The 18,013-nt window shown below is 46.0% G+C and overlaps 1 protein-coding gene across 2 annotated transcripts; it reads right to left on the reverse strand.

Moving 5' to 3' along the window:
* Positions 1 to 1,428: 1,428 nt before the first annotated feature.
* LOC108920861 (sushi domain-containing protein 3) lies at positions 1,429 to 13,480 on the reverse strand. Of its 2 annotated transcripts, none has more exons than XM_018729919.2 (5): positions 12,984 to 13,480; positions 8,261 to 8,452; positions 7,320 to 7,476; positions 3,729 to 3,763; positions 1,429 to 3,269 (listed from the first exon to the last, which is right to left on the reverse strand). In XM_018729919.2, exons 1-5 carry the CDS (start codon positions 13,141 to 13,143, stop codon positions 2,836 to 2,838), a joined length of 978 nt encoding a protein of 325 aa, XP_018585435.2. In that variant the 5' UTR covers positions 13,144 to 13,480; the 3' UTR covers positions 1,429 to 2,835. The 2 variants fall into 2 exon arrangements, with proteins under 2 accessions (XP_018585435.2, XP_018585436.2); XM_018729920.2 differs by having other exon boundaries at positions 2,958 to 3,269; positions 3,575 to 3,763.
* Between the last annotated feature and the right edge of the window lie 4,533 nt (positions 13,481 to 18,013).

An 18,013-nucleotide genomic window follows, 5' to 3' on the forward strand; every position in this document is an offset into this window, starting at 1 on the left:
CAGGATACACAGACAACAGGAGAAAGGAGGCACCGGACGGGGACAGGAGGAACATTCCCAGCACAGACATTTACTCATCTCTTCCGTGGACCTTGACTGCACCTCCCTTGTTCTCTCCATATGTCAGTCAATGGCCAAATACTTACATTTATCCATCTAGCTGACACTTTTTCCTAAAGCAACTTAGAGTCTTAAGCTACCTACAATTATTTGCGTATTTATACAGCTGGGTAATTCTGAAGTAGAGTAATTAAGGGTAGTAATAGTACAGCTGGAAGTAGGATTAGAACCTGCAACCTTTAGGTCCAAAGCTCCCCCTAGAACAAAAACACTTTGGAGATACTGCATCAAGAGATTGCATCAAAACTGGCTGAGGACCATAACCATAAAATATCAGGCTAAGATGGATAACTGCTTTCTCTCACTTGAGGATCAATAATAAAATAATGTAACAGGGGCCTAACTGAGGCAGCTCACAGCATAGTGGTTACAGCTGCTGCTTCCAGCTGTAGTACTCTTGAGCAAGGTACTGACCCAAAATTGCTCTAGTAAAATTACCCAGCTCTGTAAATGGGTAAATAACTAAGTAGCTTAACATTGTAAGTTACTTTGGAGAAAAGCATCAGCTAAATGAATAAATGTAAATGTAAACATGGGCAAGTAAGAGTACTAAGAAAAAATTAACCTCTCCATAACACAGAAATACAGGTGGTCCCTGATTTACGATGGTTCGACTGCCAATTTTTTCAACCTTATGATGGTGAGCTGGCGATAGACATTCAGTAGAAACTACTTAGAATTTTGAGTTTCGAGTTTTTTCCCGGGCAAGCGATACACGGTGCGATACTCTCTCGTGATGCTGGGCAGCGGCAGCGATCCGTATCTTCCATTCCATCACGCAGAGGTGTGTATTAGGTGTATTAAATGAATTTTCGACTTGCGATATTTTCGATTTATGATAGATTTCACGGAACGTAACCCCATCGTAAATCGGGGTTAGGGTTAGGGTTAGCCCTAACCCTAACCACCTGTACATCAAAAAGTACTAGTGTTTAAAAGCTGTTAAATTAATTTCATATGTAGTAATTTAATTTTAAAAGTTTTCGCTCAGTTTCTGAAATAAGTATTCTGTGCTGCATAATTTCCACATGTAGCGCAACACTCGCTCCTGTTGGTATTAGTAATGAGAACGGCCCTCTTTCACAGCTCGTGTTTGCGTGCTGTAGTCCTCCAGTGAAACGGGAGGGAGACAATGAACCAGGTGCATTTCACAAAATTTCAGTCAGTCTTTGTGCATGTTCAGTGAGGCATATCCTTGATTATAATCTAGGAACAACTATGCAAATATTAAATAGATAATAAAATATAAATAATTACATGGAAAAACTGTTTATTTCAGTTTGAAAATGTACATTTCTACAAATTACACATATAACACGTACACATTTGTGGGTGACGACACTTCTGCTCCATCTTTCATTTCATAATTTCCTTTTGTTGTGTGTTTGCCAGCAGGTGTAGGCTATTTGAAAAAAATGCCAGAAAACGGAAAACAAATGAATTCACAAAAACCCCTATAAATAATCAGGAAGGAATTTGGAAAACTGAAACTTGAAAACATAGCAACAAAAACGGAAATACACTGTAGGCCCGATTTATCGCGACTCGACACGACGCGGGATCGAAAATAATGCAGTCAAAGCTTGGACCCCAAATTTTTCCAAAAGTCCAAAGGTAAAGTTATGCAGTTTAGCGATTATTACCCCACCGGCGACCTACGATGAAAAAACGTTGGCATTTTGTGAAAAACCTTTCGAACGATGCCTAGTAGATCTATGTTGTTTCTGTCACTCATGTTGTAAAGTGTTTTATTTCCACAATCTTTTGGTGTAACTTTGCTCTCTTGCTCCAGCAGTATGGCTTTAAACTGCTCACATGTTGGGAGACTAATTTTCATCGACTGTATGGACTCTGAAGAACGGATTCACACCGATGACGAGTGTCCGACAGATGAACGTTTAGGGGATGAGACCATTGCAGCAAATACATTAAGTCTTCAAGTTCCAACTGAAGTTCATGATAGCAGTGATGAAGATGATGCTCCACCTCCTCCACCACCTAAAGTGACTGAGGCTCCAGCAGCCAAGGCCGCCGCACTTCAATGGCAAGAGTCTGAAAATATAGACAGGAGCGACACCCTACATCTGAAGTCCATCATTGAAATCGCCAAAACGAAGAAACATGAGAGAACCAAACCGTCCACCCTAGACTCTTTTTTTTTCTTTACTCGCTGCAACGTGATCAGTAAGCTTACTTCATATATTCGTATAAAACAACTTTGTAAAATCCTGTTTAGTTCTTTCCACGATATCAACATCAGTCTATTTCTGTTGTAAATTTCTGTAATTATACAATTTGTGAGGAAGTGCATTTAATGTTACAGAACTTATCACATTGGTTCATTACATTGTGGTTCATCAATAACAACAAGAATTGTTGAACTGCACTTTATTCAGTGTTATTAGTAATTACGAAATATGGACGCATGGCTTATTTTTGCTCAAACACGTGTGCGGACGGTTGCTTCTACTAACGTTAACCTTCTCTCAGCAACAAAACGAGAGTTAAATTTTCCTCGACCTTCGCTACGACGCGGACTCGCTTTAACGCGGCATGAAAGTTTGGACCCCGCCGTCCGCGTTAAATCAGCTCTACAGTGTATCAGTTCATTATTAGGTCGTAAAGCTTAATCATAACTCATTCATAAAGCATGTACTTATCATTTGAATAAATCTATAAAGGTGCTAGTATAACTGCGGCCTAACCCGGTAAAAGTTACCCACATTCCACCATGTGGTATACAAAAAAAAGAGAAAAACAGGAACGCTTTGGTTGTGTCATCAATTCTAGAGGAGAAGTGCATGATGCCGGTTTGAGGCTCTCTGCACTAACAGCACTCACCGCATCTACCCAAGTCCAGGCAATAAAGAGAGACACGGAGAGGGAGGGTAAGAGGAGGAAGGAAGGGTCCGGAAGGTTACTACGGCCAAGGCTTCTGTGGGGTGTCTTGCGGGCTGCTATGGTAGTCCGGTTTTCCATAGGCAGAGGGGACTTGCGGCAGGTGATGGGGCTCAGTGGCCTGCGCTGGGAGGTGCAGGTAGACCGGTGCAGTAGGTGTAGGCACCCGCTGCAGTACCATGTGCGGGTACACCTGGCTCTCCGTGCAGTACAGCCCTGGGAGGGGGGTCTTGAGCAGGCTCTCCTGGCTCCTGAGAACGAGGCATCGACTACATCACAGCAAGAACTTCCTCCACACCGCAATGATCATCTCACAAACTGCAGTGGTTAAAAGCACTTGTGCGACCAACGAGCTGCTTGTGCTGACTGCTAAGAAAACAAGAAACAAATTTTATAACAGCAGCAATTCAACTCTGATCTGCTAAACAAACAAATGTAAATGAGTTTTCAGGACAAGCACAACATTGCGTATCTCCCATGATCGGAGTGAACAGTACATCACCTACATCCCCTTCCTTCCATCATGGCCAGTGAGATGCAGTGGAGATAAGACTACCTCTGATATCCACGGTTCTCGAAGCCGTTGAGCCCCCCCATGTAGAGAGGGCTGCTGGATGGGGGCCGGTGGTCCAATTTGTGCGACACATGGAATACTTTGGGCGGGGGGAAGGCATCCCAGTCTCCCTCTTCCCGCTCCAGCCAGCACTCACCCCTCCGTGACGTGGATCGCTTCTTCACCCTTTTCCTGTGGACCGACAGCAGAAACGCTCAGGGGGAAACTCTGCAAGGATGCAGACGGCATCGTTCCTCCAGTTCGCCCCCCGTAGCTATAAGCACGTTATTAGATGGACCAATAAACTATTTGTGGGACTGAGCTCTGCTGACTGGATGGGAAGTATGGAATTATCAGAACCTTTTTTTTTTTTTTAAACACAAGCGCACATTAGAAAGGATCGCTCCTCAGGATGTCCGAATCAAACTCGGTGCCAACGGGCTGAGCGGAAGAACGCTAATTTACTGTGTGACAACAAGGGTCAAAGCATGTTGCCCGTTATAAATTTACTCCAACCTTATAAGTCGCACTGTGCTGCATGTACCGCCCATGGAAGCACGGGATGGAGAGAATATGGAAAAAACATCATGAAGAGATGATGATCAATGAACGATCGCTCTGGTTTCTCCAGTGTACTTCACCTCCTCAGAGCGAAGGGAGAAGAGAACAGGTCCGTTACGAGATAAGGAGGATCAGTAAAAAGCATCCAACCTGATCGGTGCAACGAGTCTCACGTATTTCTTTTTCAGGTACTTCAGGATATTAACAGTCAGTGTGCTTTTAGTTTTATTTTAAATTGATCATTTTCTCAATGGTGCCCATGTTCCTCTGACTATGAAGGTACATTTACTCATGTAGTTGATGCTTTTCTCTAAAGTGACTTATGATGTTAGGTAATGATTATTACAAGCTTACAGTTATTTACCCACTTATACAGCAGGGTAACTTTACTAGAATAGTTCAGGGTAAATACCTTACTGAAGGGTACTATAGCCAACAATGGGGATTAAACCTGCAACCTTTTGGGCCAAAGGCAACATCTCTAATCACTGCACCACCATCTGTCCCCTACCCTTCGCTCAAAGATCCACTGTTCCATCTGCGAATGATAAGTGTGTTAAATGTTGTTAAAGTCCAGACTCGTAACGGCCCATCCCGTCTTTGCACTTTCTGCTTATTTTTATTATTTCTGGAAAATTCCACCTACTACAGCCCATGCTTTTCAGTACTCTGATCGCCTTTCCTTCTTGTCCACAGACTCATGCTATGACCGGATAAGTTTCCCCATCACAAGACGCCCTTTCCACCAAAACACACGGGCTGCTCATGCGACGCAGCGCAGAAGAGATTTCCATGTTTGAGCCACAGGTGACGTACCCGCGGCGGTGCTACGTTTTGCATGTATGTTGCAAAGCTTTTGCATTCAGGTGTTCTGACTTTTTTGGCCCACTATTTGCATGCACACACCTTTGCCCACCATTCTCCTATAAATACCGTCATACTGCAGCTATCTGAACGTGCTACTGTCTGCACACGCCGTCACATACTCACCCTACTGCATTCAAATAAGCGCATGTGGACAAATAAACGAATTCACATTTAAGCACTGAATGTTTGTCTGTTTGCTTTTTTGCCCCGGTACTGAGAGTTCAGTGCTCCGTGAAACGTGGAACAGATTGTGCCGTGCACTTTAATTTGCGGGCGGAAAAGACGCACGGGATTGCACCCGGCGCAGTGTCCCGCTCATCCAGCAGTGCCACAGCAAGTGGACTAACGTGAACCCTGAGCTCGCGCTGATCCTCTAATCCCGCAGCTAGAAAGACGTAAGTATAATTGGTGCAACGTCTGCAAAAAAAAAAAAAAAAAAAAAAAAAACACTGACCAAAGTGACAATGTAATTGTTTTACACGTATATGAGGACATGTTTTACTCGCCTTGTGGCAATACTTTCCTCAGAAATTATTAGGAAAGCCTTGAACCAGCCACTACCCCTGCATTGTATGTAAATGTTTGTGCACCTTAAAAAAAAAAAAATTGTAGGAAGGTGATCAGGATTTATCTATCCTGTGTTTAATGCACCTGCTTGAGCGATGAACATCGGTGCATCACGTGGAAAGTAACAAACTAGGTTTACTTAAGAATCGCATGCCTGCAACTATGTCGCTTTCTCCTAATGTCATGTAGAAATTGTATTTTTGCTGAGATGTATGTTGCGTAGGGGGTGCGGTGGTGAAGTGGGTTGGCCCGCATCCTGCTCTCTGGTGGGTCTGGGGTTCGAGTCCCACTTGGGGTGCCTTGCGATGGACTGGTGTCCCGTCCTGGGTGTGTCCCTTCCCCCTCCGGCCTTGCGCCCTGTGTTGCCGGGTTAGGCTCTGGCTCCCTCTGACCCCATATGGGAAAAGCGGTTCAGGAAATGTGTGTATGTCACTTTGGAGAAAAGCGTCTGCTAAATCTAAAAATGGACTTTGAAAGGAAGTTCCTATAAATAACCGTGCAACTTTTGATGGGGGGAAAAACAACAAAAAGTGAAATATGGTATTAATTTTTAATTACATTGGCAAGGTCAGATTAGTAACAGCTGGGCCAACGCTGTCAAGCCGAACAGTACTCTTCGTACATAGTGACCACTACGAGAGTATGGAACAGCTGTACCAACGCCTTCTTCTACACATGTCTACAGATAATGAATGAAAGATCACACAAACCCGCTTTTGTGTGGGTCTCCTCCTTTTTGGGCGGTGACGCTAAACTGACCGTGTGTTGCCACCCTGAGATGGACCGACACACCATCCAGGGTGTTCCCTGACTAGCCTCGTACCCTCAGCTTCCGAAATATTCCCCGGACCGCCGTGAGCCGGACTTGGAGAAGAGTTTCCGACAGCGAGCGATGGAGTGGAATGCATGTTTTTCAAAGCTTAAATAAAGTGCATTCCACTAATCTAGTATTGTAATAATTTTAATACAGCTCCCCATGTTAATCCCAAATAGCAAATCTCATCTATATTAAATTCAAAAGTCACATGTGTTCTCCCTGCTTTGCCTAGTTTGAACTGGCAAACCTGTCCACAAGGGTTGCTCAGCATTATATCACCCCCTCAACCACAAGAAATAATGTTCACTTTCTCTTTCCGCTATTTTCATTGTGATCATTATGATGAGACACGAAATCTAACTAGAAATAAAACGCACTGAGCGGAAAATGGTGACACAAATAGGTATTTTTGGTGAAGCAGTTCAGGTTAAGTGTCCGCAGCAAGTGCAGAACAGAGGTCCCCCTTTCTGCAACTTGCGCTGGAATTATTTTTTTGACCTCTTCTTTAACCACAATTATTTGCTGCCTTCTTTGGCACGCCTCTTTCTCTAAACAGCTTTAAAGTTCCTATTTAGTTTTTACTGAAATGAGAAAAAAAAAAGAAAAAGACTGAAGCTGTTCAGCGTAACTATCTTGGCTCAAAAGCTACACGTGCGGTACCGTGGTGTCCTAGAGGATTTCACCCTGCCGCCCCAGCGTGTGCGCAGTGGTGACGGCCGCCGCCGTACACTCTGAAGGTCCCTGGCTGAAAGCCTGCTCCTGCTGCAGTACCCTTCAACGCCCTTTTTATTCCAAGGTCCACTAATAAGAGGATCCTTCTGTATGAGTCTATAAATATAAGTGTATCAGCTAATGACCAAAAAAAAACCCTTTAAATCGCTTCTGTTGCCCCCGCACCGATGTTTGTTCCTGTACCCAAATTTGCCTCCCCCGTACCTGTGCCTGCTGTCCCGCCGATGCTCCCTCTCCTTTCCCACACGTTCCTGCAGACAGCAGATGATGAAGGAGGCAGACATGGCAAAGATGATGACTCCGCTGACCACAGACACCAGTACAGCCACCCGCAGGCCCTTGTCCTCTGGCCTGGGGATGGCTGAGGGAGTGAGTGGCATTGGAGCAAAGGGGAGGGGGGGCAGTGAGAGAGTTTGCATTGGTTACTCACTTTATTGATTCTCAAACCAGACATTTGCATCTGAAATGACTCTCATAACCTTACAACCTTAAACAAAACCACTGTGAAAGAATAACACTCCATCCATCATATTCCAAGTCCAACATATTCCAACATGTCACATTTATTTGGACATAAATATGGACTTATATTTTGGAATGCCTGATGGTATAATACAATGCTGTAACGGCACCCATGTACAGTAATTCTGAAATTGGCTATAATTTGTCCTCCTTGTATGCTAAAAATTTCTTATGGTCACCACCTCAACATGGAAAGGTTACCATTCAACCGCTATGACATGACAGCATGTTTGTGTGACACCCCCCACTCTGCTTTTCCCCAAGCTGAATATAGAGAGTGACCCCTGTCCCCCCCATGGTTGATACAGGCTTCAGTCACTGGCCAGCTGAGCAAGTGGGTGGCACAGTGGCACAGTGGGTAGCGCTGCTGTCTCACAATGCCTCGGTGGTGTGAGAGGATGTGGGTTTGATCCTTGCTCAGTGTGTGTGGAATTTGCATGTTCTTCCTGTGTCTGTGTGGGTTTCCTTTGGGTGCTCTGGTTTCCTCCCACACTCCAAAGACATGCTGTTCAGGTTCACCCATGGTGGGTGAGTGACAGAGAGAGTGTGTTCTGCTGATGAGTGCTCCACACGGGGGGGGGGTGGATTACTGGTGACCAGCACAGCTCTCCTGTGCTTCTTACCTTCACACACGGGGAGGTAGTTGCTCCACTGAGGCTCACCTTCCCGAAGGATGCAGGTGATCTTCTCGCTGCCTACCAGCTGGTAACCTTCCCGGCACCAGAAGGCCAGGACGGAGCCCAGGGACACCCCTGAGCCCGACTCCACGTAGAAGGAGCCGCGCCGGGGAGGAAGCAGAGGGATGCAGCTCAGGCCTGCAGACACAGATGGAGGATCAGAAAGAAGTCACGCTTTTTTCTCGTCGGAGAGCCTGAACAGAGGCTTGGCGGGATTAGAAACTCTGCCGCAACCATCACTCGTAAGAGGATGAGCACGAGCGAATCTTCCGTCTTGATTGCATGACATCATCGGATAAGTGGTTTTCCTTCGCTCTTCTTCTCTCGCTCTTTCTCGCTCTCTTGCACGTTACAGGAACACCAGGACGCTGTCAAAGACAGAGGCACCTTCACGTGCTGCGTCTCCTTTTGGAAAGGATGCAGATTTATGATGCGGCAAGGAAAAAAAAAAAAAAACAAAAGCATCAACACAGAGCTGTACTTTCACTGAGAGGGAATTTCTCTTTCTCTTTTCTGCTTTGCATTCTGGTGCATTAAGGTTCTTCTGGGCTGAAATCAGTTCTGGTATCGACAAAGAGCCCCGTTTCATCGCCCGTGCAACTGTTCTCTACATCACCCCATGGAGAAACCGTTTTTGGCCCACATTTTTGGCTGAACCTCTACCGCGCCTCACCGTCGGTGCTGCCCAGACAGATGTTTACCCCCAAGCAAACGTACCTACCCCCATCTCTCAACCCCTGCCCTGGGGTGCATCTCATCATCATTGCCTGCGGGATTTGTGTTCATCACGCGGCCGTCTTTCTCTCGCTCTCTGCCTCGTCCGTCCTTGCGGCTTCAGACATCCTGTTACATTGTCAGGCTCCGTTTGCTTACCGGACCCTCGTACCCAAAGCGACACGCAACCATGACCGTTTATGCCATTTTTAGCCGTACGCAGGGCAGTTAGGGAAGCAGTTCAAGTCAAAGACCTTTTCTCGGGAGTTATCAAACAACTGGAGATTTGTAAGTGCAGAGAGTGTATTGTTTTATGTGAGTCCAGAGATGTGCACTGGCCGTGTCATGGTGTCCAAGACAAATTTCCCTGGAAAGGGACAATAAAGTATATTCTATTCTATCCTATTCTATTCTATTCTATTCAAAACGTGGCTGTTGGTAAACAATTCAAATCCAAAAGTGATACAGGTTTTGAGCTGTTGTGCTTGTTATGAATGTCCTTCTTCAAGATTCAAGAGTTTATTGTCATATGTACAGTAAACAATCTGTTACACCATACAATAAAATTCTTACTCTGAATCCTCCCAGCAGCTTATGACATAAATTATAAAGACATAAGGAAAAAAACACTCAAGACATAAATTACAAATTTACAAAATAAAATAACTATTAGTGCAAAAGCAAGAGACAGAATTATGTACATGTATAAAGTGTACAGTGCACAATGTAAACATGGAAGACATGCATGTGCAACGCTCTGCAGAGGTAGATTGGGTTCGTATTGTTATTCGCATTTGAAAAGGGTGTGTGTGTGTGTGTGTGTGTGTGTGCAAAGTATGCAGAGGTAGTCTGTAGTCTCTGATGTTATTTGCATTGTGCTATTAACTTGTACTATTAACTTTAATATTTATACATTTGTAATTTATTATAAGCTTTGCCAGTCGCTTGGATATCGGCACGTGATTAAAATTTCTCTACATTATCCATGCACAGTAAATATTTTTATTTATACTGTATTATCCATGTGGGGGGTGCAGTGGCACAGTGGGTTTGGCCAGGTCCTGCTCTCCAGTGGGTCTGGGGTTCAAGTCCTGCTTGGGGAGCCTTGCAATGGACTGGCGTCCTGCCCCGGGTGTGTCCCCTCCCCCTCCGGCCTTTTGCCCCGTGTTGCCGGGTTAGGCTCCGGCTCCCCGTGACCCCGTACGGGACGAGCGGTTCAGACAGCGTGTGTGTATTATCCACACACAGTAATCATTTTCAGAGACACAAATTCAATACTGTGTGAATATTAAGGCTGCAATAACGTACTTTTGAGAGCTGCTCTCTCGGTGTGCGGTTCCCGGCGCGAGTCTGGCCTGTTCATTCAAGCAGCCTCACCGGCGGTTAAGTACTGTCGAAAGAACTTGGGCGGCATAAAGAAAGCTGACTCAACAATACAACAACCATCTCTTTCTTCTCCTATTCTCTCTCTATCTCCCCCTCTTACCCGCGAGGCGCCTGCCAGCAAGGCTCTCAGAATAGAGCGTGATTAAAAAAAGATTAGGCCGTCAGTTAAAGATTTATCCCAGCGGAAACCTTCGCCGCTGGCCGAGAAGCTGATGCGGACGGACAGCCGAGGCGGTGCTCGGAGATGTTATTGCCCCTCTCACGTGACCCACAGCCTCCTCGCATTAATTACCCTGCTCTGTGGCAAACTCGGCAGCTGGTAATGAACTTGAGGTGCTCCAAACGCTTGCGATCACAGCAGGGTAAAATAGCAGCATTTCTCCCGCCCGCTGCATCGGTAGACCCTCACTTCAATAAATTCTGCAGGATCAAACACGGTACGTCCTAGAAAAAGGGCACAAAACACCGAATGCGATGCCAGCTGCTGGTTATCCTGTAATCAAAATCTTCAGATGCGTTCGGGGGGCAGTTTTTGGTCTGTTTCCCCCTTACACACTTGGATGTCAGCTCAGCGACTCTTCCCAGCGGACACCCTGAGTCGGTCACCATCTACCTCCTTCCGTGTGCCACGCCAAGGCTGCAAGGTGACAGCTATTACGGTCCCCACCTGTCACAGCTCTGCGACATCGGAGATGAAGTAATCCCCTTAACCCCGAACGTTCCCAGGGTCGGCAGCGTGCGACAGGACAGGACTGAGATGGCCGGTTACCTGCTGTTCCGCTTTCTCCCCAACGCAGTTTAATTAATATTGCTCCTAGAATTCTGGTTACTTTAACCGAGCACAAAGTGCATAATCCATGTATTCCACGTAAATATATGAAACTTTGAGCCACAGAGGAGGCCTTATGCATGTAAATCTAACTGACAAGAGCACCAAACACAGGTAAATATTTGCAACATGTAAAAAAACTTGAAGAGCGGACCAGAAGAGTGCTGTTTCACGTCTGGAAACTTAATGCCGGTGCTAAGATGAGGCCGGAGTTGGGGCTTCTGAGGGTACCTGCCTTTGAGAACAAAGTTCCCATTGTTTCCGCCAAAGCATAGGAATTAGGACAGGTCCTTTGTCTCGTGTCCTCTGCCGGTACCCGGCAATTAAAATCTTTCACATGCGAACCTAGAACTTGGAGAGTTTCAACTGACCTTTCCTAAATAAATTCATTACTGATATAAGATCACTTTCAAAGGGCTTTCACCTGTGCACAAACATGTGGTCACAAGAGCCAGCAGCTCAAAACTGTATTTTTGAGAAAAAAAAATCAAAGTGCAGCTCTCCTACGAAACACCTTGTAATTGCGGGGTTCTAAACAACAGCTCTGCAATGGACTGGCATCCTGTCCAGGGTGCACCATCCAACCAGCCTTGCGCTCAACGATTCCAGGATAGGCTCTGGACCACTGCGACCCGAACCAAGACAAGCGGTAAGTGAAAATGAATGAATTAATTAATGAGTAAGTGAGAGTTTTTTTTAGATATAATTCATTGACACAACAAGATGTCGCAGAGAGCAGCCAGTAGGACATTTCTGCAGGACAGACACACTGAAGACCAAACAAGAGGGATATGGTATCTCACTAGTTCACAGGAAGGACTTTGTAATTAAGCAAACAAAAACTTGTTGCAAATCTATTACACTAACAGTTTCTATGCTGTAACCTCAGCTAAAGGGTTTAATGAGTAACTGTGCAAAAAAGAGGAATTTATATTTGGGATTTCAATACTAAGGGGGGCACAGCGGTGCAGCGGGCTTGGCTGGGTCCCCCTCTCTGGCAGGTCTGGGGTTCGAGTCCAGCATTGGGTGCCTTGTGACGGATTGGCGTCCCGTCCTGGGTGTGTCCCCTCCCCCTCCAGCCTCGCGCCCTGTGTTGCAGGGTTAGGCTCTGGCTCGCCGCAACCCCACCTGGGACAAGCAGCTTCAGACAATTGTGTGTGTGTGTGTGTGTGTGTGTGTGTGTGTGTGAGATTTCAATACCTCATTCTTCAATTGTATCTGATACATGATCTACCATGAACTTTCCAATCTACACTGCGATGTCCCTACAATGCAGTACAAATACTCATTTGTCCAAAATATAATGGATTTACTTTTTATGTATATACTTCTATTACAAGACATTGATTGCTGTAAATTTTAAACTTTAGTCTGTGCCAAAAGCTCTCAGGTCTTATCTGCGTGGCATTTAGGCTAGTTTTCACTCAGATTTCCTGTTATGAAACGACCGTGTGTATTTAAATCTATAAGCACCCCGGGGTTATTCTGTAAGGCGATTTGTTTTGGTCTGTTCTGGTGGTCGGTGCCGCGCTCTGTGTGCACGCACGTGAGCGAGAGCGCGCGCCGTCCGCTGCACGCCACGTCTGTCAGCAGCCGCGGCCCAGTAAAATCAGTGTAAATTGTGCTACGAAGTCCACGAAGCGAGGTGCGAGGCGTGCAGCGACAGTGTCAGCGAGTGAGCGGTGGCCTCAAGTTGCGACCACGCACCGGCCAGGCTCGCTTCTCAATCGATGATCTCACCTGTGTAGTTTCCACTCGTCGTCTCGGTGACGTTCGCGTTGCTCCATCGCTCGGTGGTCGTCCGCACAAGGATCGGACTGAGCGAAGAGCCCGAGGTCAGCGCCACCCCCACGTTCAGCCCCCACATCGTCCACAGCACGAGCCAGAGCTGGCGGGCCATGTTCCGCGGGTGCCACCGGCCGCAGAGTCACGGAGTCATGGGGCGGTCGGGTCGGTGGAGGAGATTTGCGGAGTGTCCTTGCTTGGCTTGGGTTGGGACGGAGAGACAGACAGCAGTGGCCCTCACACTCTGGTGACTCTCATGTCCCGGAGACGCCGGCCGGGTCCTCTGTGGACCCTCGGGGCCCCCACTTCCAGCCCCCGGCCCGAAGAAGAATTCAATCAGTGTGTGCCGTGTGTGTCCCTCTTCCTCCTCCTCCTCCTCCTCCTCCTGAGCGCGCTGCTGCTACAGGCTCCAGTGAGGAGCCCTTCTTGTCTCCATGCTGCCGGACTGTGTCCCTCTGCTGTCCCACCCTCGCCGGAGCTCCGCGGCTCTGCTGTCGGCGGTGCGGCGGACGGGGTTGGGGGGTTTTCGGGGGGGGGGGGATCTTACGTAACAGCTCGCGCGACGCACAATCGTGCACTTTTAAATCCCCGACTCACTCACACCGGCCGTCAGAGCGGCGACGCGTGTGGTGGAGCGGGCTGCCGCGAGAGCACGGTCTCGCGCCGCCCCGGTGGGACCCGAACCGCGAGCAGATCGTCGACTCGAGGCGAACAACGTCACATAAACGCGCTTCGAAAGCGAGATGTGTCTTTATTGCGGAATAAATAAAGGCGCTTTGTGTAGCCGAGAAGAACAATGTGAAACACGTAGGCTACGCGTACAGGTTCATCTCAGCTCAGGTAACGGCGGGGTGGAGCGGGTTCCAAACCGCTGAGTCCCGCAACTGTCCCACAGGTTCTGCTCCTCCACGATGGACACATGGGAACGGAGCTTCGCTATTCGTCCTTCTGGGTTTATTTAGAGCTACTATTCATTATTAAACATTTAACTACTCCAAGAAGTTTTTTTTTTCTAGACTAATCTAACGCCTCGCTGATTTAAATGTATGTAGGCTAAGGCAAATCTTTGATCAATACGTTCTAAACGTATATAAAGTCCATTTTGTACTTCATCCAATGACAGCCTATGATGATGTACCGTATTATATATATATAATATAGGCATAAGAATTGGACAAGTCTTCCGAATGTTTCAGTAAACCTGTGTTCCCCATTGTGTACTGTATAACTTAACACCATTTCCTGACAAGTTACGCCACTGCAAAAAAAAGTCATTTATAGATCTCACCAGAAATTACGACAATACACTGTGTTCCACATTTATAAATGTTAGTATATGTCATTTAAAAAAAACAATTCCAAAGTATGTTATTTGTGCAGGAAAAAAATGAATTCAACGCACGCAGAATGAATTCTGAATTGTTTTTCTCTACATGATGTACGTACCGCATTATTTAGAGCCGACATCAGTATTTTTCATAATAAATGTTTTTTCCTGATTTAAGGACGATAAATGTGAGCAGGACTGTAGTCACTCGGCGCGGGGTCGCAGGAAACGATTATACTGCGTTACATAAGAGTGCGGGACGGTGACATCCTGCAATGTCCCGTATCACCTCGCGCCGTCGGTGTGCGCGCGCTGTGCGGGCACGTGCTACTCTGACGCGCTGCGGCGGCGGCGCGCGGACGGGCTCGAAAACAGCGCCCTAAACCCATCGCGCTAATCTGGTTCCCAGAGACTGTTTCACACGCGTCAGTGCTGAGTGATAGACTTTCCAAGATCATAGTTACACACGGATACCACAGATTGTAGATGAAACCATGGACCATGGTACTGAGCTAATACAAGATCTAGAACATGCTGTTCTTATTTATATTTATAATTTTCTTTATTAATCCTCGTGCTTGTGCCCAGTCCCGGACAATCCAGTCCTTGACAGTCAAGTTGACTGATCTTGTGTTACTGCAGCCCCGTCCGGGAATTGTCTTCATATAATTAATTATCTTCTGACTTTTCAGACTTTCTAAGCACTTACCTGTATTTAACGCGTATTACTATTACCGTAACGTGCGAACACGGACTAAAAGAATAATGAGCCCACGTGCAGCTCGTATTCATAAGCGCACAATGCAAACTGGAAATTATATTGTCGAGGTGAGCGATGAACACGAACAGAGACACGGAGTGTTTTCACAATGCGAACGACGAATCTGTAAGTGGGACTTGAAAACAGAGGTGTGATGAAATTCCGGACTGGAACGCTGGACCTGGACTGGAGCACAAAAGGCAGGAGCAGACAGGACAGGCACTCGGGACTGGAACATAAACACCTATGGGCCGTAACTAAGAAATCGACAGGTGACTCTGACCCGCGATCCAGACTCAGTTGCTGGTTCCTTTTATGCTTCACCAATCACCAGATTGTGAACAGGTGCAGGGGTCTGGGCTAGTGGCACTCAGTGGCGCCTCCTCTGGCCCCTAGAGGTATTGTCCCCGTGGATCATGACACTAACATTGTGAGGCACCTTGGATAAAACCGTCAGCTCAGGAATGAAAAAGAAAAACATAATTATTTTTGTAGGCAAACAATATGTATTTTTTTAAAATAAAAATATTTGTTTCTTTGATCTCAAACAATTACAGTTTAGCATCATATTTATTTATTTTTTTACATTTCTATGCGAGCATGCTTTCTACTCATATTAACAGTGTTTTTATCCACCTCAACAGAAGTAAATCCTGACCCCCAGGTGCCTCTCACAGCTGAGTCCGATCTGGTGTCTGCTTCCAGGCCCATCAGGTTTCACATCCCTGCTGAGTGGACCATCTCTGGGTCTTCAGTCCATCAAAAATTTTTAAAAAAAAAATTTCTGTATAAAGGTTGTACGGCGGCACTGTGGGTAGCACTGTCACCTCACGGTGCTTGGCTTGTTTGGACAAAGGTTTGAATCCAGCTCCATCTCTATAAAAGTGTCCATGTTCTCCCTGTGTCTGCATGGATTTCCTCTCATAGTCCAAGGACACATAATTCAGGTTAACTGGTAACTCCCGAGGGGGGTGTGGTGGCGTAGTGGGTTGGACTGGGTCCTGCTCTCTGGTGGGTCTGGGGTTCGAGTCCCGGTTGTGATGGACTGGCATCCCGTCCTGGGTGTGTCCCCTCCCCCTCCGGCCCTTCGTCCTGTGTTGCCAGGTTAGGCTCCAGCACCCTGCGACCCTGCATGGGACAAGTGGTTTCCGCTGATGTGTGTGTGTGTGTGTGTGTGTGGTGACTCCCAACTGTTTGTATTGTGTGATTTTGTGTGTGTATGTAAATGTAAATGTAAATTTCTGTGTGTGTGTGCTGCTGCCTTGCATTCAGCGTGTACCCCTCCTAGGCTTTTGCGCAGTGATTCTGGGGTAGGTTCTGGATCATCACGACCCCAAAGGGACAAAGTTACAGAAAGAGAATTATTGAGAAAAAGTGTACAGTAAGGTAACATTAGCATTGTAAATACCTAAAATATGCATATGATTCAAATATTAAAAATCCGTAGGAGGTAATACAGTGTTTAGAACTGTTTCCTTGCAATGTCAAGGTACCCACTTCAAATCCTACTCCTGTTCTAGCAGCCTTGACATAAAATAAAGGTGCTTACTCTGAAATGATGCAGTAAGAATACCCTGGTGTATAACTGGGTAAATCATTGTAAATGTCATTATCTAACACTGCAACTTGATTATACAAAGGCATGTAAAAGGTAATAATATGACAATAAAAAATATTGACCAATCATGAAAAACAGGTAGAAGTTGACTGGACAGAGGAGCAGTTAAATTGTCCTGGTTTATGTTATTATAATTACTGTTGTAGTTTGTCATTCTAGCACCTTTTCATTAACCCTCCATTTCCCCTTATTACATAAGGAATCTGAAATTAAATAAGAATTATAACAGAACACTCAAACATCCCCAAGTACACAAAACACACTCATACAAGGAGCTTTTAGCGTCGAAGCCAAAGTTCAAGTCCTATTAAGATTGAAAGCGCTTTAAGGCTATTAGGCAACTGAGAACTTATGCAATGGGCCCCTCCAGTGCTCGTTTTCATCCAGAGGATGTCACTCCGAGGAAGGAACCGTTGAGGCCCCATTATTAATATTATTATTATTATTATTGTGGACAGCATGGTGGCACAGCAAGTAGCGCTGCTGTCTCACAACACCTGGGTGGTGCGAGAGGATGTGGATTCGATCCCAACTCAGTCCATGTGGAGTTTGCATGTTTTCCCTGTGTCTGCGTGGGTTTCCTCTGTGTGCTCTGGTTTCCTCACACAGTCCAAAGACTTGCTGTTCAGGTTCCCCCATAGCGTGTGAGTGAGAGAGAGAGTGTGTGTTCCACTGATGTATGGATGAGTGACACAGTGTAAGTAGTGTATCTAGCAGTATAAGTCACCGTGGTGAATAAGGTGTGTGGGCTGATAACACTACATAGAGTTCATTGGAAGTCGCTCTGGAAAAAAAGCATCTGCTAAATAAATGTATGCAATTAGTATTATTAGTTTTTGTTTAATGGATACCTTTGTAAAAGCAACTTGCTGTGTTACATGATCAAATTTACCAGGAGTTAGAGTTATACAGCAGCAGGGTATTGTAATTGTATCAGTTTAGCAGGATGCAAATCTGTAACCTTGGCTATGAGGTGAAGAACCAAAGGCTACAGAAGCTCTTCCTCCCCAGTTTGGGCCCAATGTCTTACCAGTAACATGATACAGTAGTAATTCTTCTCCCCTACAGCGCAGTGAAACTGCACAGAATGTCCCATCACAAGCTGATAATACTACTTCACACACACACACACATTAGGTGTTTTATTTTTCCGATAAAAAATGTAGCGCGTCAAAAACAAATTAGAGGGATTAATTTAAACCAAAATTACACAACAGAAAAGCAGGGGAAAGCTCAGAAGTCTTTTTGTGCGCGAGGTCAAGCTGGCACCCTGTCGCGCG

Source organism: Scleropages formosus, chromosome 21 (genome assembly GCF_900964775.1).
Source record: "Scleropages formosus chromosome 21, fSclFor1.1, whole genome shotgun sequence".
Classification (NCBI taxonomy): domain Eukaryota; kingdom Metazoa; phylum Chordata; class Actinopteri; order Osteoglossiformes; family Osteoglossidae; genus Scleropages; species Scleropages formosus.